This window comes from Eleutherodactylus coqui, chromosome 6 (assembly GCF_035609145.1).
Source record: "Eleutherodactylus coqui strain aEleCoq1 chromosome 6, aEleCoq1.hap1, whole genome shotgun sequence".
NCBI classification, from domain to species: Eukaryota; Metazoa; Chordata; class Amphibia; order Anura; family Eleutherodactylidae; genus Eleutherodactylus; species Eleutherodactylus coqui.
Genome location: NC_089842.1, coordinates 115,180,666 through 115,203,618, shown reverse-complemented (window position 1 = coordinate 115,203,618; position 22,953 = coordinate 115,180,666). Strand labels below are relative to the sequence as shown.

The window sequence follows — 22,953 nt, the reverse complement described above, 5'->3', positions numbered from 1 at the left end:
TTAGGGGGTTAAGGTGCCAACAAGGTTCGTCACTAAAGGTTTAAGGCAATTGTAAATATTATTTCACATAATACAACCACCCTACTGCTTCTCTATTAGTGATTGTTTAGCCTTGTAAATAATATGAATAGTGTATAACAGGCTCACAAAGCCACATTTAGCATTAGCTACTAGAAGAGGAATCCTTCCATACGAAAGAATGGATGCGCCAAAGCCAAAACTTTGCCATGAAAAAATTGATATGCGAAAGCCAAAAGTCTATCATAAGGATGGAATGAATACAATTGGCTTTCAACAAACTTATTTTTCGTGTGACATAAAAACTGGATTCGGCGAAGAGACTTTACATTTTTTTATGAAGAAGATACATGATGCATTGGCTGCAGGTTTGTATCCACAATCCCAGATTAAATCATAGGAGACATTTTGTCAATAGTCATAAATTCTATTTATGGACATCAGAATATAACACAGTGGAGACTTGCATGATCTCAAAACACTTATTGACTGCCAATACTGATTTGTGTCTTTTTTTTTCTTTGCAGGTAATTTCAAAGGCACAAGTGCATATGATTTTAGTGTTGCCTCCCTTATTCATCAGCTGTATACAGTCTGTGATTACTACCCAGAAATTACAATACTAAAACTGAATGACACTTGCATTATGGAGCTCAACAAGTGGCTGGCCATGCGTACTGGAGCTTTTGATTGGTCTCACGCACATAATTATGTGAAAGGACTTCACCGTACAAGGTAAGATCTTATTAAGGGCTTCTTCAAATAGGCATATGATCAACTACTCTAGTCGCATAGTTGCGCATGAACAGGGTAAAAAATTTTTTTTTCAAACTGGGCACTATTTTGCACGAATTTGAAGAAAAAAAAAATGGGGAAACGTTGGTCCTGACTGGTCTTTCCTCATATGTAGTATTTACAATGTGTGAAAAAGATAGGACAAGTCTTATCTTTTCTAACCTGTACTATTAATCGGCAAGAATGTCACTAGTGAAAGTGAAACCTTCAAAAGCAATTGTTTCATTTCATCCTGTTATGCGGCCATAATTGTCACGTCAGCATTACACAAAAAAAAAATCACACCCATCTATTTAGGTCCTAAATCATATATCCTCAAGAGGAAGCTATGATAGACCACATTTCACTTTCCAGTGCAAAATGACATTAATGAAATTAATGAAAACCCACTGAAACGATAGTCCGCTGTTGTGGTCCCCATTTCAGTATATTTGTAGAATTGTAGAGAGCGCTTTCTTCCAGGGGTTTGTCATGGAATGTAAAGTGTTAAGTTTCAGAATGCAATAAGTGTATGTTTCTTACCTTGTATTGGACTATTGACCCTTAAATAGAAGACTAAAACCTATGCTTTGTAGTGCTGGGAACTAGGATTTTAAGATAAGAAGTCAACAGACAAATTAAATAAGGCTAAGCTATGTTAACCCCTTCCCGCTCCTGGACGTACCTGGTACGTCATGGCAGCCTGGTACTTCCCGCAACATGACGTACCTGGTACGTCCTGGAGATAGCACGGGATCACATGTGATCCCGCGCTATCCCGCAGCGGGAGCCGGCTGTCAGTCACAGCCGGCGTCCCGCTCCAACAGCGGGGGGGCATCGGAGATGCGCCCGCCGCTGTTAACCCCTTCCCTGCCGCGATCTAAGTAGATCGCGGCAGGGAAAGAGTTCACAGAGGGATCGCGATCCCTGTGTGTCTCCGGCCGGAACTCGCGATGTTATCGCGAGAGCCCGGCCTGTCACCATGGCAACAGGACGCCAGACACTGGCGTCCTGTATTGCCTGTGCCTATTATCGCTGTACAAGCGATAAGGCATGGCAGAGCAGTAGCTCTGCCATGCCTTATGACAGCGATCATAGGCACAGTGATGTAAGTCCCTCAGAGGGACTCAAATAGTATTAAAAAAAAGAAAAGAAAAGTGTAAAAAAAATAAAAATGTAAAAAAAAAAATGTAAAAAACCCCTTTTTTATGCTTTTTCTAATATTAGCATAAAAAAAGGGAAAAAAAACTAAAACCCCACATATTGGGTATTGACGCGTCCGTAACGATGTGTACAAAAAGTTGAACACGCTTTTTATTTTGTACGACAAAAAGCGTAAAAAAAAACCGCTAAAAAACAGAGGCAAAATGCTAATTTTTAGCATTTTGCCTCACAAAAAATGCAATAAAAGTGATCAAAAAAGCCGTACATTTCCCAAAATGGTACCAATAAAAACTACAGCTCGTCTCGCAAAAAATAAGCCCTCATAGAGCTCCGTAAATAGAAATATAAAAAAGTTACAGGACTTTGAATGCAGCTATAGAGAAAAAAAAAAGATTTCCAAAAAAAGGGGGTTTTATTGCAAAAAAGTGTAAAAACCTAAAAAAAATATAACAATTTTGGTATCGTTGTTACCGTACCGACCCGCAGAAAAATTTTAGTGTGTCATTTATGCTGCATGATTAACGCTGTAAAAAAAAAAAAAAAATCTATGGCAGAATTGATGCGTTTTCTCTCCCTGTTATCATTAAAAAAAAAAAAAAAAAAATTTACGATATTGTCTATATACCCAAAAGTGGCACCGATAAAAACTACAGATCGCCACGCAAAAAACAAGCCCTTACACGGCCGCGTCCACGGAAAAATAAAAAAGTTATGGCTTTTGAAAAATGGAGATGGAAAAATACCAAAAAATCGCTTGGTCCTCAACGCCAAAATAGGCCATGTCATTAAGGGGTTAACAGAGAAGACACACAACTATTGCAGAAATATTGTCTAATGCAACAGCAATATCCTGACTTAGGTAATTTCTATGTCTGAGATGGGCCTAAAGAGCTTTGAGAATATTTGGAAGATGTCAATAAGTCTTATGATCAATAAGTATTTTCACCTTTGTAACAGTAAACTACGTAACACTGATCTTTGTACCAAGCAACATTTGGATACGCCCTCTTCTTTCTGTATAAGAGTTGGCAAGGTTGATAATAAAGTAGAATTCATTGAGATTCTCACTGGAGAAGTGCCTTGACATAACATGGAGTGATTTCATGCTATTCATAGATAATTGCTAGCAAATCTTCTCATCACGGGCTTCCATATCTACCAATTTCGTACCTGGCAACGAGGTCATCAGATCGGTACCGGTGTGGTCTGATAACAGGTTCCATCCCTAGCATTTGTTTGGGAATTAGTACATAAACCATGACAAGACGACTGAACTTAACGGTCAACATGGTGAGAATAGACCCTAAGCCATATGGTAAAAGTGTGATGTGCACATAACCAAATGTTTATGAGGGGTCTCAACTTTTCCTCATTAAGAGAAATTGGGGAAAAGATTTATCAGGCTGCTATATTTCAACATGCATAATCCTTTCGTTCTCAGGAGAGTTAAGCTGCCACCAGAGGTATCTGGCAACAGCTTATTCCTCCAGGTCCTTGAAGGTCCTTTAGCAGCGTGTTGCATCTCCCCACTGCCATCCAGCTACTTTGGCCTCTGCAGTGTGGAAACTTTTGTCACTGCATTAATGTGGCGAAGTGCACCCCGGAGTGTGGATCTTCACCCCGCTGTTTCTGGAGGCCAAAGGTGTAAGTATCCTGTGCCCGCTCTTTTGCCATGTGCAGCTGTCCGCTGTCCCCGGAACCCGTAGCTGTAACTCTGCAGTCCCCACAGTTCTGCGATGTGCGGCTGTGGGGTTCTGCCATGTGCAGCTGTCGGCTCTCTCCGGTCCCTGGATCTGTAAGTCTCCCATTGCCGGGGTGCTGCCATGTGCAGGTTCCCCACCACGAACTGTTTTTTTCCTCTGTCCCGACCATCCTGAGACTGTCGGCGTTGAACAATGTGTGTGTGTGTGTGTGTGTGTGGGGGGGCTTCAGTAATCGCAGGGTAGCAAAATCGACAGATGGACCAGTGAGGGAGGGGAGACTCAGCCCCGCTTCCAGCCCAGATGCAATGAGGACTGTATAGTGACGCTGGTAATGGACCCTCAAGGACCTGGAGGAATGCAGCCAATTGGGACCTAGGGGTGTGACAGGAGCATTCCTGCATCCAAGCCCTGTCAAACTCCTAGCTTCTAGTGGCATCAAAGTACAGTAGTACCTTAGAAATCTGTGTACATTTTTTTAAATGAAAAACTAACATTTTGTATTGACACAAGTATTCAGACCCTCTACTCAGTACTTAAAGGGGTGGTCTCGCGAAACCAAGTGGGGTTATACACTTCCGTATGGCCATATTAATGCACTTTGTAATGTACATTGTGCATTAAATATGAGCCATACAGAAGTTATTCACTTACCTGCTCCGTTGCTAGCGTCCTCGTCTCCATGGTTCCGTCTAAATTCGCTGGCAGCTTGCTTTTTTAGACGCGCTTGCGCAGTCCGGTCTTCTCCATTCAGCACGAGCCGCTTCAGTGTGCTCCCCGCTACAGCTCTTCTGCGCATGCGCAGACGAGCTGTCACTGCTCGGGAGCGCGCTGCAGCGGCCATTCTGTACCTTCCTCTGTTAGAGGAAGGTGCAGAAACTGGAGCTGCCCAGCGGAGAAGCCCAGCCCAGCCCAGCAGCCCCGAGAAGCGTCCCAGGTAAGTGATTTGTGGGGGGGGGGGCTGCCGCTGCGCCGGGGGGGCTGCCGCTGCGCCGGGCTGCCGCTGCGCCGGGGGGGCTGTCGCTGCGCCGGGGGGGGCTGCCGCTGTGATGGGGGAACTAGCGCTAGGCCGGGGGGGCTGCCGCTGTGATGGGGGAACTAGCGCTAGGCCGGGGGGGCTGCCGCTGTGATGGGGGAACTAGCGCTAGGCCGGGGGGGCTGTCGCTGCGATGGGGGGGGGGGCTGCCGCTGTGATGGGGGAACTAGCGCTAGGCCGGGGGGGCTGCCGCTGTGATGGGGGAACTAGCGCTAGGCCGGGGGGGCTGTCGCTAGGCCGGGGGGGCTGTCGCTGCGATGGGGGGGCTGTCGGTAGGCCGGGGGGGGGGCTGCCGCTGCGATGGGGGGGCTGTCGCTAGGCCGGGGGGGGGCTGTCGCTAGGCTGGGGGGGGCTGCCGCTAGGCCGGGGGGGGGGCTGCCGCTAGGCCGGGGGAACTAGCGCTGGGCTCCGGGGCCTTCACCTGGGCTGAGGGTCTAGCGCTGGGGAGCCGGGGGATAGCGCCTTACCTGCTGCCTGGCGGTGGGCGTCTGGTCGGCGGCTGTGGGGCGTCTGGTCGGCGGCTGCGATGCGTCCGGTTGCCATGGAGACACAGCTGGCGGCGTCTCGGGAGCGCGCACGTCGGGCTGCAGCGAGCGACGGGGAAAGAGCCGGCGGCCATCTTGAGGAAACTTTTATAAGTTGCTGAAACGCTGGAACGGTAAGTACGAACCAGCTAGAAATGTCATTTACAGGGGGGCTTAGTAATGTATGCTTAATGGGGGGGACTGGGCAAAAAAAAAATTTAACTGCTTCCTCGAGACATCTCCTTTAAAGTACTTTTGGGGGCGCTTTCAACTTCCAGGCTTCTTGGTATGTTGACACAAGGTTTGCACACCCAGATTTGGTGGTTTTCTGCCATTTTTTTTCTGCAGATCCTCTCAAGCTCTGTCAGGTTGGATGGTGAGTGTCTGTTGGCAGTTATTTTAAGTTCTCTCCAGAGATGTTCGACTGGGTTCCAGTCAGGGTTCTGGCTGGGCCACTCAAGGATATTCATAGAGTTGTCCCGAAGCCTCTATTGTGTTGTCTTGGTTGTGTGCTTATGACCACTGTAGTATTGGTAGGTAATCCTTCTGCCTAGTCTGAGGTCTCTTGTGCTCCGGAGCAGGTTTTCCTTAAAGGGGTTGTCCCGTGGCAGCAAGTGGGTCTATACACTTCTGTATGGCCATATTAATGCACTTTGTAATGTACATTGTGCATTAATTATGAGCCATACAGAAGTTATCAAAAGTTATTCACTTACCTGTTCCGTTGCTGGCGTCCTCGTCTCCATGGTTGCCGTCTAATTTTCGCCGTCTAATGGCCGGGTCTTCTCCTCTTCTTAATGGGGCTCCGTGTAGCTCCGTGTAGCTCCGCCCCATCACGTGCCGATTCCAGCCAATCAGGAGGCTGGAATCGGCAATGGACCGCACAGAAGCCCTGCGGTCCACCGAGGGAGAAGATGCTGGCGGCCATCTTCAGCAGGTGAGTAAGAAGTCACCGGAGCGCGGGGATTCAGGTAAGCGCTGTCCGGTGTTCTTTTTTAACCCCTGCATCGGGGTTGTCTCGCGCCGAACGGGGGGGGGGGGGGGGTTGAAAAAAAAAAAAAACGTTTTGGCGCGGGACAACCCCTTTAATAATATCTCTAAACTTTGTAGTTATTGCTATACAAGGGGGTCACACCAGATATTTAAAGCAAAGCTTTGCGTACTTTTGACACTCAAAGATGGGATATTGGATTCGCCTCAATAAATGACCAAATCTAATATTCATGAATCATTTGTTTAATTTTGTTCTCTCTATCTACTTTTAAGACTTAGGTGTATGATGTAATTTTAAATCAAATGTATGCAAAAATGTTGAAACATTTCGAAGGTTTCGCAAATCTTCAAGCACCGCTGTGTGTGCTCTGTGGCTGACAATGTTGTGTGGGCCCTATTTAATGGCCCTAGTTTGGTGGTCTTGTGGCTGTCATTGTTTTGGGAGCATTGTGGCTGACACCCGATAACTTGAGCTTGAACTGGTATGATTATGCAGATACTGTGGCTGTTGCTGTTATAGGCAGCAGCCATGGCTCCATTGAAAACAATGCGTGCATTCACTATGGTGCATGCATATCCTATCTTTGCAGGCACACGCCTGTAAAGCACGGACATGTGCACACACCATAGGGAATGCATTGGGGCTAATATACGTGTGTTTTTGTGCGTGCGTATGCACGCACAAAATACACGAACGTGTGAAGCCACCCTTAAGTTTAACCTGTACATTTATTTGTGTCTTTGATCTGACAGAAATCTGCACATTGCCCTAAACACTGAGGTATTTATGTTCTGCTGAAGCTTTAAATTTCTTTTTTTAAATCCCCCTTACTACCATATGTCATACTTTGAGCCCGTTATACTCCATGGGAATTAGGTGGTATAGGTGCTCTATTTTATACAACAGCTGTCTAAAGTGCATGTCCAGAGGAATAAGAGTAAGGCAATTTTAATATTTATTCAGCTTCTTAAAATATCTTCTCTTTTTAGTGAAGATCTTAATAAGGAAGACAATTTGAAAACATGCATTAAGCGGGTTCTGAAATTTGACCTCCATAAAGCTAACATCACAGAGCTGGAGGTACTGGAACAAGCCGACTGCATAATCACATCAGCGTTACTGGAGGTGATCAGTCAAGACCAAAATGACTACACCAAAAATTTCCAAAGTATAATGAAGCTCCTTAAACCCGGAGGGCTGCTAATTCTTCTTGGTTGTTTAAATGCTTCATATTATAAAGTTGGTAAAGACACATATCACGTTTTTACCTACGATGAATGTTTTTTAAGGCAAAAGCTTGCCGATGAGGGATTTAATATTGATTCCTGTGAAGTGTTAGACAGAAAAATACAAAGTGATCTCACCGATTACAAACAGTTTATTGTTATCACTGCTATCAAAGAGAATATGTTGTCTAGACTCCGCTAAGCTACTGCCATTCATAGACATGAATCATAGATCTAATTTACTGCAATAAAAATATATTTCAATGCAATCAATAGGGATTCTATGAGATTAGCTTTACGGCTTAATTTTTCAGAAAACATTGCCACTTTTGTTCATAGGTTTCATTTGGTATTATGGCCGGCTGCACACAACTGAGTCAGATTCTGTCATTTCTTTAATTATTCTGTATTGCGAATAGTTTGGCGTAGTACATGGTCATGTGCGGTGTTGCCTGGCGATGACGCTGGTCCAGCGACCTTTCTACAATGTCAAAGGAAGCAGTCCATGCGGAGCCTACACAATAATGGAGCATGCTGCGATTTTTTTTCTCCGCAGGCGTAAAAAAGGAAAATGACCCATGGCCACGCCAACATCAAGTGCCGCCATATCCACCCTGTAATCCAAGATTATACAAATTATATATCAAAACATCCAAAACAATATTGCAAACTCATTCACATACTTTATTTTAATGTAAATATAATAATTTTAAAAATAAAAAAAAGACACATTTCTGAAAAGTTTTTTGTTTTACTTTTTCACACATTACCGCTAATAAAACAAAAAATGCAAAAAGTCTTTTTTTAATTTCAGGGCAAAAAAATGAAAAAAAGCGCATACAGAATGGGAGGAGTTGGGCTAAGCAGCAGCACATGTGAAAAAGACTTGGGTATACTAATAGACCATACACTGAATATGAGTCAACAATGTGATGCAGCAGCCAAAAAGGCAAGCACAATTGTGGGATGTATTAAGAGAAGCATAGAGTCTAGATCACAAGAGGTCATTCTCCCCCTTTACTCTTCCTTAGTCAGGCCTCATCTGGAATACTGTGTGCAGTTTTGGGTGCCCCAATTTAAAAAAGACAGACAAACTGGAGCAAGTTCAGAAAAAAGCTACCAAGATGGTGAGTGGTCTGCAAATCATGTCCTTTGAAGAACGGTTAAAGGATCTGGGCGTGTTTAGCTTGCAAAAAAGGAGGTTAAGAGGAAATTTAATAGCTGTATACAAATATCTGAAGGGCATTAATACACAGATTTGCAGTTTATGTTTTGTTAAAAAGAAAAATATGTCATTGCATCTTTTACATGCTATTGGGTTTGCGCGGAAAAGGAAGTCCCCATTGATTCTATTGGGGATTGATGCTGAAAAGGCATTTGATAGAGTGGACGGGGATTTAAACAAATTCAACTTACCTATCTCTCTAATACGAGCAATATTTTCACTCTATTCTTATCCCCATGCAAAAATTAAAGTTAGAGATATATTTTCAAACCCATTGGAAATTACCAATGGCACTCGCCAAGGTTTTACCTGTCACCTACTCTTTTTATCCTCTCCTTAGGAATACTTCTCCAAATGGTTAGACAGGACAAAGTTATAAAAGGCATAGAAGTTGACAACTTCTCGCTTAAATCTATAGCTTTTGCTGATGATATACTTTTCTTGCTATCTTATCCAGAACAGAGCCTCGAAAAACTTAACATTACTCTTCACTAGAGATGAGCGAGCACCAAAATGCACGGGTGCTGGTTGCTCGAGTCGAGCTTTCTGTGATGCTCGAGGGTTCGTTTCGAGTAACAAACCCCATTAAAGTCAATCAGCGACTCGAGCATTTTGTATATGACCCATGCTCGCTAAGGTTTTCATTTGCGCAAATCTGCAAAACCTACGAAAGTGATGGAACCGACACAGAAATGGATAGGGCACGCGAGGGGCAATGTGCAGGGCTGCATCTCAGGTTCCCAGGTCTCACTATTAAGCCACAATAGCGGCAAGAGTGACCCCCCCCCCCCCCCAACAATTTTTACTTCGGACAAACCCTCATTAGCAAGGCACACCTTAGCTAAGCACCACACTACCCCCAACCAAGCACAATCACTGCCTGCAGGACACACCGCTGCCTCTTCTCCCGGGTTACATGCTGCCCAACCCCCCCGCACGACCCTGCATCTGCAGCACACACAAAAGTGCCCCTGTGCAGCCCTCAGCTGGCCTCATGCCACATGCTGGCCTCATAGCCACACCACCCTCATGTCTATTTATAAATGCCATGAGGAGGAACCAGAGGCACACACTGCAGAGGGTTGGCAGGGCCAGGCAGCGACTCTCTTTGAAAGGGGGAGTGATAGCCCACAATGCTGTTGAGAATTGATAGTAGATTGGATTTTTTCAATCTTCATTCCAATCCTTTGCCACCTCCATCAGGAGCTGCAAACGTGGGCATAAAGGGGAGCCCGCTGCCAGCCCAGTACTTCTACACATCTCCACAATGCAGCAATACTCGGTGTGGGAAGTATGGGAGCAGGCCCAGGGTCAGCCTCTGTCCCAGCAAGCACCTTGTGTAGCCCAAGGTGCTGCGAGTGACATAGCAATGGGGACTCCATGTGTCCACACACTACTCATTCGGTTTGGGTATCGGATACCTCATCGACAACGCAAGGGGTAAACCATCTGCACTCTGCACTCTACCCAAGTCTGTCAGTGTTTTGGGGACAGACACGTACAACTCCACTAAGGCAATTCTGTGTGAACCAGCAGCATGGGTGGCTAGCAGGTACACACAGACGGTACAGAAAGAAATCCCATTGCAGTGCCCCAGATAGCTGAGGTTACGTGAGAGGATATACATGTTGGCTGCGGCCCACACGCCATGCCCTAGACATTCAGGGTTATTTTTAAAAGTGCCAGGCAGGTACAACTACGCAATGGCAAGTCTGTGTTCACTCGCAGCATGGGTGGCTAGCAGGAACACACAGACGGTACAGAAAGAAATCCCATTGCAGTGCCCCAGATAGCTGAGGTTACGTGAGAGGGAATACATGTTGGCTGCGGCCCACACGCAGTGCCCTAGTCAGTATGGGTTTTTTTGGGGGCCAGATAGGTAGAACACCACGATGGGAAGACTTAGTACACCCATAGTATACACAGACCACTGTAATATTCCTGTAGCAAAGGTATAAGCTGACCTAAGTAACAGTTATGTTGCAAAAGTCTAGGGAGACCCCAGTAACATTTCTGTAGTAACAGTATAGACAGACCCCAGTAACATTTCATTAGCAAAAGTATAGGCAGACCCCAGTAACATTTTAGTAGCAGAAGTATACGCGGACCCCCTAGTAACATTTGTGTAGCAGCAGTATATGCAGAACCCCTGTAACATTTCAGTGGCACCAGTATAGGCAGAGCCCAGTATTTGTAACATTTCAGTAGTAACAGTATAGACAGACCCCAGTAACATTTCTGTAGTAACAGTATAGACAGACCCCAGTAACATTTCTGTAGTAACAGTATAGACAGACCCCAGTAACATTTCTGTAGTAACAGTATAGACAGAGCAGAGTAACATATCTATAGTAACAGTATAGGCAGACCCCAGCAACATTTATGTAGCAGCAGTATAGGCAGACCTAGGTAACATTGACGTGGCAGCAGTATAGGCAGACCCCTGTAACATTTCTGTAGTAACACTATAGACAGATCCCAGTAACATTTCTGTAGCAGAAGTATAGGCAGACCCGAGTAACATCCTTGTGGCAGCAGTATGGGCAAACCCCTATAAAATGCACGTGGCAGAAGTATACGCAGACCCCTGTAACATCCTTGTGGCAGCAGTATGGGCAAACCCCTGTAAAATTTAAGTGGCAGCAGTAAGGCAGACCCCAGTCACATCCTTGTGACAGCAGTATAGGCAGACCCCTGTATCATTTACGTGGCAGCAGTATAGGCAGACCCCTCTAACATTTAAGTGGCAGCAGTATAGGCAGACCCCTGTAACATTTATGTAGCACCAGTATTGGCAGACCCCTGTAACATTTCAGTAGCAGCAGTATATGCAGACCCCTGTAACATTTCAGTAGCAGCAGTACAGGCAGAGCCCAGTATTTGTAACATTTCAGTAGTAACAGTATAGACAGACCTCAGTAACATTTCTGTTGTAACAGTATAGACAGAGCCGAGTAACATTTCTGTAGTAACAGTATAGGCAGACCCCAGTAACGTTTCTGTAGCAGCACTATAGGCAGACCCCTGTAACATTTCTGTAGCAGCAGTATAAGCAGACACCTGAAACATTAATGTAGCAGAAGCATGGGCAGACCCCTGTAACATTTTTGTAGCAGCAGTATAGGCAGATCCCAGTACCATTTCTGTAGAAGTAAAGGCAGACTCCAGTACCATTTTTGTAGCAGAAGTATACGCAGACCCCCTGTAACATTTACGTGGCAGAAGTATAGGCAGACCCCAGTAACATTATTGTAGCAGAAGTATAGGCAGACCCCTGTAACATTTATGTGGCAGAAGTATGGGCAGACCCCAGTATCATTTCTGTAGCAGCAGTATAGGCAGACCCCACCACCATTTCTGTTGTTGAAGTATAGGCAGACCCCAGTAACATTTCATTAGCAGAAGTATAGGAAGACCCCTGTAACATTCAAGTGGCAGCAGTATAGGCAGACCCCTGTAACATGTAAGTGGCAGCAGTATAGGCAGACCCCTGTAACTTTCACATAGCAGAAGTATAGGCAGGCAGACCCCAGTAAAATTTCTGTAGCAATAGTATAGGCCAACATCAGAAACATTGGGATTCCAAATCATTAGTTGGATAAGAGTGTAGGCGTGGGCCCGAAAAATTAGTGTACCAAGAGTACATGTGTACCTGTGAAAAATGTATCAACCGAGAGGGCAGGTGAAACCTATAAACATTTTTTTAAAGATACAGCTCACTGTTGCTTAATTTGTAATAGAGCCTGGAGGCAGCCCTGTTTAAAAACTTGGTTCATATAACAGTCTCAATACTTTTGAAAATTTGAAAAATTGTAAAAACATTGGTAGATGTAGATGAGCCTTTTGGGCCGCAGAAAAATTGGCCGTTCAGCGCAATGACATGTTGTTTCTGAAGGAGGAGTAGCAGGAGGAGGACTAATGTCAGAGACAGATTGACAAAGATAAATGCGCCGTTTTCCCGGTGATACAGAAGAGTGCTTTTATCTGCGGTTGCAGCGAAAAGAATCTTTAGGTTCCGCTGCTCTCCGCTGGAGGAGAAGAGAAGTCTGGGGAAATCCAGGCTTTGTTCATCTTTATGAGTGTAAGCATGTCAGCACTGGCAGTTGACAGGCTGGTACGCTGGTCCGTGATGATTCCCCCAGCTGCACTAAACACCCTCTCTGACAAGACGCTAGCGGCAAGGCAAGCCAGCACCTCCAGGGCATACAGCGCAAGTTCGTTGCACGTGTTGGAGTTGGTATTTCACTACAGCTCTATGCTGCTCATACAACCTGGCCAACATGTGCAGCATAGAGTTCCACAGTGTAGGCACGTCGCAAAGCAGTCACTGCACTGGCAGATTAAACCGATGTTTAGGGTCCGCAGGGTGGCAGCGTCCATGTTAGACTTCCGGAAATGTGCGTTGACCCAGTGCACCTTTCCGAGGAGGTCTGACAAGTGTGGGTAGCTTTTCAGAAACCACTGAACCACCAAATTGAAGACATGGGCCAGGCATGGCACGTGCGTGAGGCTGCCGAGTTGCAGAGCCGCCACCAGGTTACGGCCGTTGTCACACACGACCATGCCCGGTTGGAGGCTCAGCGGGGAAAGCCAGCAGTCGGTCTACTCTGTCCGACCATGCAACAGTTTGTAAGCCGTGTGCCTCTTCTCTCCTAATCTGATTAGTTTCAGCACGGCCTGCTGATGCTTGCCCACCGCTGTGCTGCCGCTGACACATCTTGATTGCGAGGTAGAGGTTGCATAGGAGGAGGAGGAGGAGGAGGAAGGTGTAATGGAGGTGGCATACACCGTCGCAGATACCAGCACCGAGCTGGGGCCCGCAATTCTGGGGGTGGGTAGGACGTGAGCGTTCCCAGGCTCTGACTCGGTCCGAGCCTCCACTAAATTCACCCAATGTGCCGTCAGGGAGATATAGTGGCCCTGCCCGCCTGTTCTTGTCCACGTGTCCGTTGTTAAGTGGACCTTGCCAGCAACCGCATTGGTGAGGGAGCGTACAATGTTTTGCGGGAGACGTGGTCGTGCAGGGCTGGGACGGCACACCGTGAAAAATAGTGGTGACTGGGGACCGAGTAGCGTGGGGCCGCCGCCGCCATCATGTTTTTGAAAGCCTCCGTTTACACAAGCCTGTACGGGAGCATCTCCAGGCTGATCAGTTTGGCAATGTGGACATTTAAAGCTTGAGCGTGCGGGTGCGTGGCGGCATATTTGCGCTTTCGCTCCAACGCTTGTGCAAGCTACAGCTGGACGCAGAGCTGAGAGACATTGCTGGATGGGGCCGAGGACAGCGGAGGTGAGGGTGTGGGTCCAGGCCGGGAGGCACTTGTGCCTGTGTCCTGAGAGGTGGGTTGGATCTCAGTGGCAGGTTGGGGCACAGGGCAAGAGGCAGTGGTGCAACCCGGAGGCGGTGAACGGCCTCCGTCCCACTTTGTGGGGTGCTTGGCCATCATATGCTTGCGCATGCTGCTGGTGAGGCTGGTAGTGGTGGCTCCACGGCTGATCTTGGCGCGACAAAGGTTGCACACCACTGTTCGCCGGTCGTCCGCGCTCTCAGTGAAAAACTGCCACACCTTAGAGCACCTTGGCTTCTGCACGGTGGCTTGGCACGAGGGGATGCTTTGGGAAACAGCTGGTGGATTATTCGGTCTGGCCCTGCCTCTACCCCTGGCCACCCCACTGCCTCTTCCAACCTGTCCTGCGGCTGCAATTGCCTCCCCCTCTGAAGACCTGTCCTCAGTTGGCTTATCACACCAGGTAGGGTCAGTCACCTCATCGTCCAGCGGCCCTTCCTCCGAATCCTCTGTGCGCTCCTCCCTTGGACTTACTGCCCTCACTACTACCTCACTGATAGACAACTGTGTCTCATCGTCATCGTCCTCCTCACCCACTGAAAGCTCTTGAGACAGTTGCCGGAAGTCCCCAGCCTCATACCCCGGACCCCGGGAACTTTCCAAAGGTTGGGCATCGGTCACAATAAACTCCTCCGGTGGGAGAGGAACCATTGCTGCCCAATCTGGGCAGGGGCCTGAGAACAGTTCCTGGGAGTCTGCCTGCTCCTCAGAATGTGTCATTTTCATGGAGTGAGGAGGCTGGGAGGAAGGAGGAGCAGCAGCCAGAGGATTCAGAGTTGCAGCAGTGGACGGCGTAGAAGACTGGGTGGTCGATAGATTGCTGGATGCATTTTCTGCCATCCACGACAGGACCTGCTCACACTGCTCAGTTTTTAATAAAGGTCTACGGCGTGGACCCAAAAATTGCGATATGAAGCTGGGGACCCCAGAAACTGTCCTCTCTCCTACTACCGCAGCAGCCGGCTGCGATTCACCTGGACCAGGAACTTGTCCTATGACCACACCCTCACTTGGGACTCCGCGTCCTTGACAGCGTCCACGTCCTCTGCCCCTACCCCTACCCCTCAGCATGCTGGATTAAGAATCGAGCAGAGACAGCGGTGTAAAAATGTTTGTGAATTATTGTTGCGCAGTTGGTGGCTGCCAGCGGTAATATAACGCTAAATTAAGCCAGAGATAAATTATAAGGAAGGCTGCACGCAGGCTAGGCTGTGAACTATGCAGTTTGGATGGGCGTGAAGTCCCACAGGCCACGCAGGCAAATGCACTGGGTAAGCGTTAGCCGTAAAAAGGATTTTTTTTTTTAAATCTCCTAATTTTACTCTGCAATGCAGGCTGAGGCTAGGCAGTGTGTATTGCACTTTCAATCTACGGGCGTCGAGCAGACCGTGAACTTCTGAGACAGCACATGTATAACAGAGTGTTGTAGAAAATGTGTGGTTTCTTGGCGTACACTTAGAGGCAGAGTGAACTGAGGCGACGCAAAGTGCGGACAGAAAAATGTTTAAATGAAGGCTGCACGCAGGCTAGGCTGTGCAATACAGAGGTACTACAACTCCCAGCAACCACGGAGTTAAATGCGCATGGTCGCAGGTTGCCCTAAGAAGAACCGTTGGGGTTCTTGTAGACAGGATTCTACACTACCACTCACTGTCCCTGCCTGACCAATACTGCCCCTATATTCAAGTACAGACTGTAGCCTGAGAACGCTACAGCCTGCACGCCCGATATACATTAAAAAAAAATGTGTGCAAAACTGCTTACAGCAGCCACAACAGTAATGCACTAGGTGAGCTGTGGCCCTAAGAAGGGCCGTTGTGGTTCTTGAAGACGCTAACACTGTCCCTATAGCAGCAGAAGCATCAGCAGCACTTTCCCTGATCTCTCTTAGCATGTGTCTGTGGCGAGCCGCGGGCGGGGCAGATTTAAATACTCGAGGGTCACTTGATCTCGCCAGCCACTCACTGCAGGGGGGTGGGATAGGGCTGGAACGTCACAGGAGGAAGTTGTAATGGCTTCCCTGTGTTTCTATTGGCCAGAAAAGGGCGCAAATTTCTCAGAGAAGGAAATGTAATGGAGTCGAGTGCCGCATGGTGCTCGTCTCGAGTAACGAGCATCTCGAACACCCTAATGCTCGAACGAGTGCGCTCGCTCATCTCTAGTCTTCACCATAGTGGAGTTTGGAGTGTCACTGCTTGAGGTTGTGGACGGGTGTCTTTTATACTGATAATAAGTTCAAACAGATGCCATTACTACAGGTAATGAGTGGAGAACAGAGGAGCCTCTTAAAGAAGAAGTTACAGGTCTGTGAGACCCAGAAATGTTGCTTGTTTGTAGGTGACCAAATACCTATTTTCCACCATAATTTGCAAATAAATTCATTAAAAATCAAACAATGTGATTTTCTGAATGTGTTTTCTCATGTTGTCTCTTATAGTTGAGGGCTACCTATGATGTCAATTACAGGCCTCTCTCATCTTTTTAAGTGGGGGAACTTGTACAATTGGTATCCGACTCAATACATTTTTTTCCCCACTGTGTGTGTGTATATATATATATATATATATATATATATATATATTGTGAGAGATTAGCTTCAGGGTAAGGTAGCAGCGTGGGCATCCGCGGCCAGAGACAGTGACACTGGGCAATAACTTTCTTTAGTCCAGGCTTTGCCTGGGTTTATTGCAGCATAAACAAAAACAAACATAAATTAACACCTGCTCGTCTGAGCACTCACTATACCTATGTTCGGTCCTGACTATTCACTTGTCAGAAATACGGCTTGCTGCACCAAGCCAGTCTGATCCCCAGACTTTCAGAGGTCTCACCACCTATCCCAGGTGGTTGTGAGGTTAGGGGCGTCTCCCAGTAAACCTCAGGCCTCTCAGCCACAGACTGGGCTAGCTGGGCTCCTCGCTCCTCGCTCCTCGCTCCTCTGAGCTCTCTCTGGCACTCAGCCAGACACTCTCTGACAAGACCTGCAGACCCAGGTTTTTATGAGGCCTTTTACCAGCCTCACCTGGTACGTGGGAGTGGCCATCCCACCCTTTGCTTTGACCACTCCAGGAAAAGCTGGCCCAGACTACGCGGCTTGGAGCCACTTACAAAACTACAAACATGTTAGTAGCTTAATGCTACTAACACACAACTGCCGGCTTCCTCCACCGAGCCCAGGCTGCTCGGTGGCACGTATCTGCCCTCCAGCACGCTATCAGTCACTGTCTTACAATATATATATATATATATATATATATATATATATATATATATATATATATATATATATATATATATATATCTATAGTTATATGTCTTTCTTTTTATATGTATACTAATTCTATTTCTCTATACATACTAATTCTAGGCTAAAATGATAAAAACTTAATATGTAGCCTTGTATCAGATATTCCAAAGCTTTGCAAGGCTGAGAGAGATGTGTCCAGAAATTCAGAGATGATACAGAACCGGATACGAAGGCCGCGTGCTTGGCTGTTTTCCCAGAAGCGCCATATCTAGATAACGACTGTTTAACTACGTATATAACCATCACTGCCTCAGGCGGAAATGCGGACTTCACATATATGGTTATGCGGTGGATTTGAGCCAATGAGACCATTACCCATTCCTAGTGACGTGACCAAAGAGTATAAGATCTCATGTAATCTGTAATAAAGTGCGCAGTTATTTCCCTATGTGAGGAACTATACCAGACCTCCGTGTTGTGTTTCTTCTTTACCGCCGGCAACGGGGCATTGGGGTGGGCCTGATTGGTGCTGTGTGCAGAAATTTCCCTGACACCAAAAAAGTAAAAAAAAAGTTAAAGTTTCACCTCTCGTCACAGATCCGATCCATGAGGGGAGGTGAAATTACTTACCTAAGGCCTCCAGCAATGTTCCCGTATGGGATCTTTATCTGTGGACCATTCCCCAAAATGGCGGACGCAAGCACAGAAGCTGAGGTGGCGGGGAAATTTAAAATCAACTTGCTCCTGGCTACTAAAGGTAGTCGAGAGCCTAGAGCAGTGACTCAGGGCCGGAGTGAACGGTTCCAAGTCACGTGACTGCCGTTACCCAATCGTGAAATTTAAAGGACAGTTAAAGTTTGATGCTCCTTCTGGTTTGGGCCCCATTGTGCATATGGACATAATATTAGGGCCACAATGTGTATGTTTCTGAACACAGAACAAATAGGGCTATCCATTTTGGGGTGCAAGTCTTCATTCATATGTGTGCTGTACAAAAAAAAAAAAACGCTTTTTAAAATGACACGATTGCCAAAAAATGAAAATCATAATTTTTTCCTTATGCTTTGCTTAAATTCATTCAAAAACAAAATACACAGTATGCCCCTAGATAAATTTGTTAAGGGGTCTAGTTTTCAAAATAGGGTCATTTGTGGGGGTTCTCCATCGATTTGGCCACTTAAGTGCTCTACAAGTGGGCAATGGTGCCTAAAACGCCTTCAAGCAAAATGTCTGTTCTGAAAGCCACTGGCTGCTTCTTTCGTTTTGGGCCCCATTGTGCATACAAACATAAGACTAGGGCCACAAAGTGTATGTTTCTGGACACAGGACAAACTGGGTATCCATTTTGGGGTGCAAAACGGCATTTTCATGTGCACTTTAGAAGAAAAATATGTCTTTAAAATGACAAATTTTCAAAAATATGAAATTTTATTTTTTCTCCTCTAAATTGCATTAACTATTGAAAAGAAACTGCGTGGTCAAAATACTCATGACACCCCTCAGTGAACACATTAGGGGGTATAGTATTTAAAATGGCGTCATTTTGGGGGGTATCTATCATCCTGACACCTAGGAGCCTTTGCAATGTTGGCTTGGTGTAGGAAAACAAAATATTACTCAAAGTTTTAATAATTAAAGATAATTTGTACATCTCATAAATCGTTTAAAAAAATGAAGGTTTTTCACATATGCATCCAGAATAGAGTAAACTGATGGAAATGTATATTTCAGCAAAAATTTGTACAGTATGTTTTTTTTCACATATTTAAGATATTGCAATTGAAAATGTGAAGAAATGACAATTTTTTCAAAATGTTCCCAATTTTGGCACTTTTAATAAATATACATAAATTCTATTGGTCTAGTTTTACTACATAAATGAAGTACAATATGCGGCAAAAAACAATGTCAGAATCACTTGGATATGCAAAACCTTAAAGAAGTTATTCTATGTTAGGGTGCCCACCCACTGGCGTTTTTTTTTCCCTGCGAAATTCGCAGCATTTTTTTTCTGCAGGGGTCTATGGGACTTGTAATGTTAAAATCGCGATCGCGTAAAATCGCAATTTACCGCGATCGCGGTAAATTGCGATTTTGCGCGATCGCGATTTTAACATTACAAGTCCCATAGACCCCAGGAGAAAAAAAATGCTGCGAATTTCGCAGGGAAAAAAAAAACGCCAGTGGGTGGGCACCCTTAAAGTGACACATGTCAGATTTCCAAAATTTCACCTGGTCATTAAGTAGCAAACAGGCTTGGTCACTAAGGGGTAAAAATAATTATCTATAAATTCTGTAGATAAGTTAGATCATACAAGAAGCCCTGGTTTGATAATTAAATTCTGCTTTAAAGATTTACATATAAACTAGTAGGTCTCCCTCACACAAGCGTTTGCAAAAATGCAGCGTTTTTCAACGCTGCATTTACTGTGGTTTCAGCAGCGCTAACATGCGTTTTTGTCAGCATGTTGTCTGCATTTTCAGCACAGTTGAAAACGCAGTCAAGGAATCTGAATGCCAGAGCTGCGTGAGGGAGGGCTCATACTCAACTAGCAGGCGCTGTCTACGTCCCTCCCGCTGCTCTGTGGCAATCTGGGCAGGCTTCTGTGCACTTGTCAGCACTGACAGAGCATTTCCAGCTGGTAAGAGGGGTTCAAAAACCCCAGCTCCTGCAAGAGATTGCTCTGATTGGCTGAGCTGCAGGCTCAGCTAATCAGAGCCAGCGCTCAATGCACCATTAACAGCGATTCATTGAATTGATTGACTTTTGATTCATTTGATTGACTGAGCCAGTACTCAATGAACCAATCAGAGCAATCTCTTGCTGGAGGCGGAGTGCTCAAACCCCGTTGCCAGCAAGAGATGCCCTGTCAGCACTTACAAGTGCACAGAAGTCTGTCTGGAGTTCAAGAGAGTAGCGGAAGGCATCTGGATGGCCTCTGCTAGGTGAGTATTGCTTTTCTTTTTTTTCCCACATAGCGCAGCATTCGGAGTATAACTTATATTTCCAGCCTTCCCCCGAAAATGAGGGTAGCAACCTGCGTTTAACGCTGCCAAAAACGTTGTACCAAGTTCTGTTGTGTTTTTTTTTTGTTTATTTTTCTTTATTTGAGGAACATAGACATTACATAAATGTGAACATTTGAAAGACAGTGCTAATTGCATCATAACGATCACAACATTATTAGTCTAATCTGTCTTAGAGCTCTTTTCTACCTCAATTTTGTAAGGGAGAAAGAAAAGATAACATACACTATATATATCTAGCGCTCCCATCTGGGGAAGCTCTGGAGTCTATCAAATAACTGTCTATGAAACAAGTCCCATCTTCACATGTTGATCAGTATATATAGAAAAGGGACAAACAATTACAAATAAATGGTTAATAACATAGTAAAACAGGACAAAAGGGGAAGGCATCTTGAGGTACTCATTTATAACTAGTTATGTAAGCTCTCTCCACACGCTCCACATCTCCTCGTGTTTCAGTATACTGTTTTCTCTGAACGCCAACCATCTTTCAAATATTTTTTGTTCAGACATCCTGGAAACGAAATCACAGAACAACGGGGGATCTACTTTCCTCCAATGCTTTGCGATTATTGCTTTCGCGGTCATTAGGGTGTGACCCGCTAATTTTCTGGACGGAGGGGGTAGTCCCTCCAGACCCACGAGCAGCAGGATCTGTTCTGCCTCTCTGCGGATCCGGAGATGTAGAGTATTATCTAATAGATTTAAAACTTCTCTCCAGAAGGATTTTAATTTTGGGCAGGACCAGAAAATGAGAGAGAGAGAGCCTCTGCCTCCGCATTCCCTCCAACAGGCCCCGTCCCCTCTGCGGAATCTATTACTTATTAGTGCTGGGGAGTAATACCAACGTGTATTAATCTTAATTTGAACTTCTAGGATTCCCATCCCTTTAGTAGCTGCCCCTGCTAGTTTAAACGCGTTATTCCAGCTGTCCATTGAGATAACTGTCGTAAGTTCCCTCTCCCAATTTAGCATATGGATTCTTTTAGATGGAATGTTGTTGCCTGTTAATATGTCATAAAAGAGCCTTGTATCTGATTTGTCCGATACAGAGCAGGTGCAAATTCTTTTTATGACTTCTCGCGGGATCTTAATTGTATGTAGTTGAGATTTATTTATAAAGTGGGCTATTCTTGTAAATTTATATAGGTCGTGCAAGGATAAATTATATTGGGAAGACAGCGTCTTAAAGGGCTTCATTGTTTTTCCTACTAGTAAGTCCGATACATTAGCTATCCCCTTCCTGTTCCAATCTCTTACATCTAGATCCGGGAGGAACAGACACACCGTCTCAAGAGGGATCTGCGGGAGATCTAGCGTATCATATGAGGCTAATTTTTCGGTTAAGACCCTCCAGACCCGAAGAGAAGCAATCGTGGTGGGGGAGAGGTGTGTTACGATAATGTTCAAATTTTTAGTTGGAGTCGGATGATTAACCATAGCTTCCAAGGACGCCGCCAGGAGTATAGGTCTGCACGAACTGAGTTTAGCAGAGTTGCTCTCCATACCAACCCAACCCATCTTGTCATCCCGCGAAAGCCATCCCCTAGCCTGATTCAGGAGAGAGGCCTGGAAGTACCTCCCCACGTTTGGGATGTCCGCTCCACCTCTGGATCGATGCATAGCCAGTATGGATAATGCTAGACGGGGTTTCTTACCTTCCCATATAAAATTTGATAATTGCTTCTGGATTTTAGATAGTGTATTAGGAGAAACGTCAATCGGCAAAACACGAAAGACATACAAAATCTTAGGAAGGAGTGTCATTTTAAACGTCATGACTCTGCCGTACCAAGACAAACCAAGCTTCGCTAAATGATCCAGATCTTTCTGCAGAGAGGACAACAATGGGGGAAAATTAACTTTTTCCAAGTCATTTGTGTCAGGGGACAAGCCTATTCCCAGATAGGGAAGATCATTTTCTCGCCACTTGAAGGGGAACTCCTTTTTTATGGCGTCTTTCAAGTCTCTTGTGGCGTTCACTCCCATGATCAGGGATTTATCAATATTCAGTTTATACTGTGAGACAGCGCTAAATTCCCGCAGGATGTGTTGAACCGCTCTCAGAGAGCTCAGCGGGTTCGACAGAGTGAGAATCACATCATCTGCGAACAGTCCTATCTTATGCTGGCGAAGATTCAAAGGAATCCCTCCTACTTCCAGCGATGTCCTAATAGCCTCTGCCAGCGGTTCAATCGAGAGAACATACAGCATAGGGGACAACGGGCAGCCCTGCCTCGTGCCGTTGGTTATCATAAACGGCTCGGACAGAGTCCCGTCCACCAGTATCCTAGCTGAGGGCACGGCATATAAGGCCCGGATAGCTTTCTGTAACCCTTCACCCATCCCAAACCTTCCCAGCGTCATGAAAGTGTAGTCCCAATGGACGCGATCGAAAGCCTTTTCGGCATCAAGTGCAAGCATGACCGCTGGGAGGCGGGAGGACTTCAGGGAGTGGAGGAGGTTGATTATTCTGCGCGTGCCGTCTGATGCCTGCCTACCCTTCACGAACCCAGCCTGATCGGGATGGATGATTTCCGGGAGAACCTCCAGAAGTCTCCTCGCCAAGATCTTGGAGTAGATTTTCACATCCACATTTAATAAAGAAATTGGTCTGAAATTGGAGGGCTCGTCAGGGGGCTTGCCAACTTTGGGCAGTACTACAAT

General features: G+C 45.8%; 1 protein-coding gene across 2 annotated transcripts; it reads left to right on the top strand.

The window, feature by feature from the left end:
• Positions 1-100: 100 nt before the first annotated feature.
• On the top strand, positions 101-17,755 carry LOC136632495 (nicotinamide N-methyltransferase-like). Of its 2 annotated transcripts, XM_066607424.1 has the most exons (4): positions 101-386; positions 546-753; positions 8,472-8,563; positions 17,377-17,755. In XM_066607424.1, exons 1-4 carry the CDS (start codon positions 200-202, stop codon positions 17,379-17,381), a joined length of 492 nt encoding a protein of 163 aa, XP_066463521.1. In that variant the 5' UTR covers positions 101-199; the 3' UTR covers positions 17,382-17,755. The 2 variants fall into 2 exon arrangements, with proteins under 2 accessions (XP_066463521.1, XP_066463520.1); XM_066607423.1 differs by lacking the exons at positions 8,472-8,563; positions 17,377-17,755 and adding an exon at positions 7,200-8,245 and having other exon boundaries at positions 106-386.
• The last annotated feature ends 5,198 nt before the right edge of the window (positions 17,756-22,953 follow it).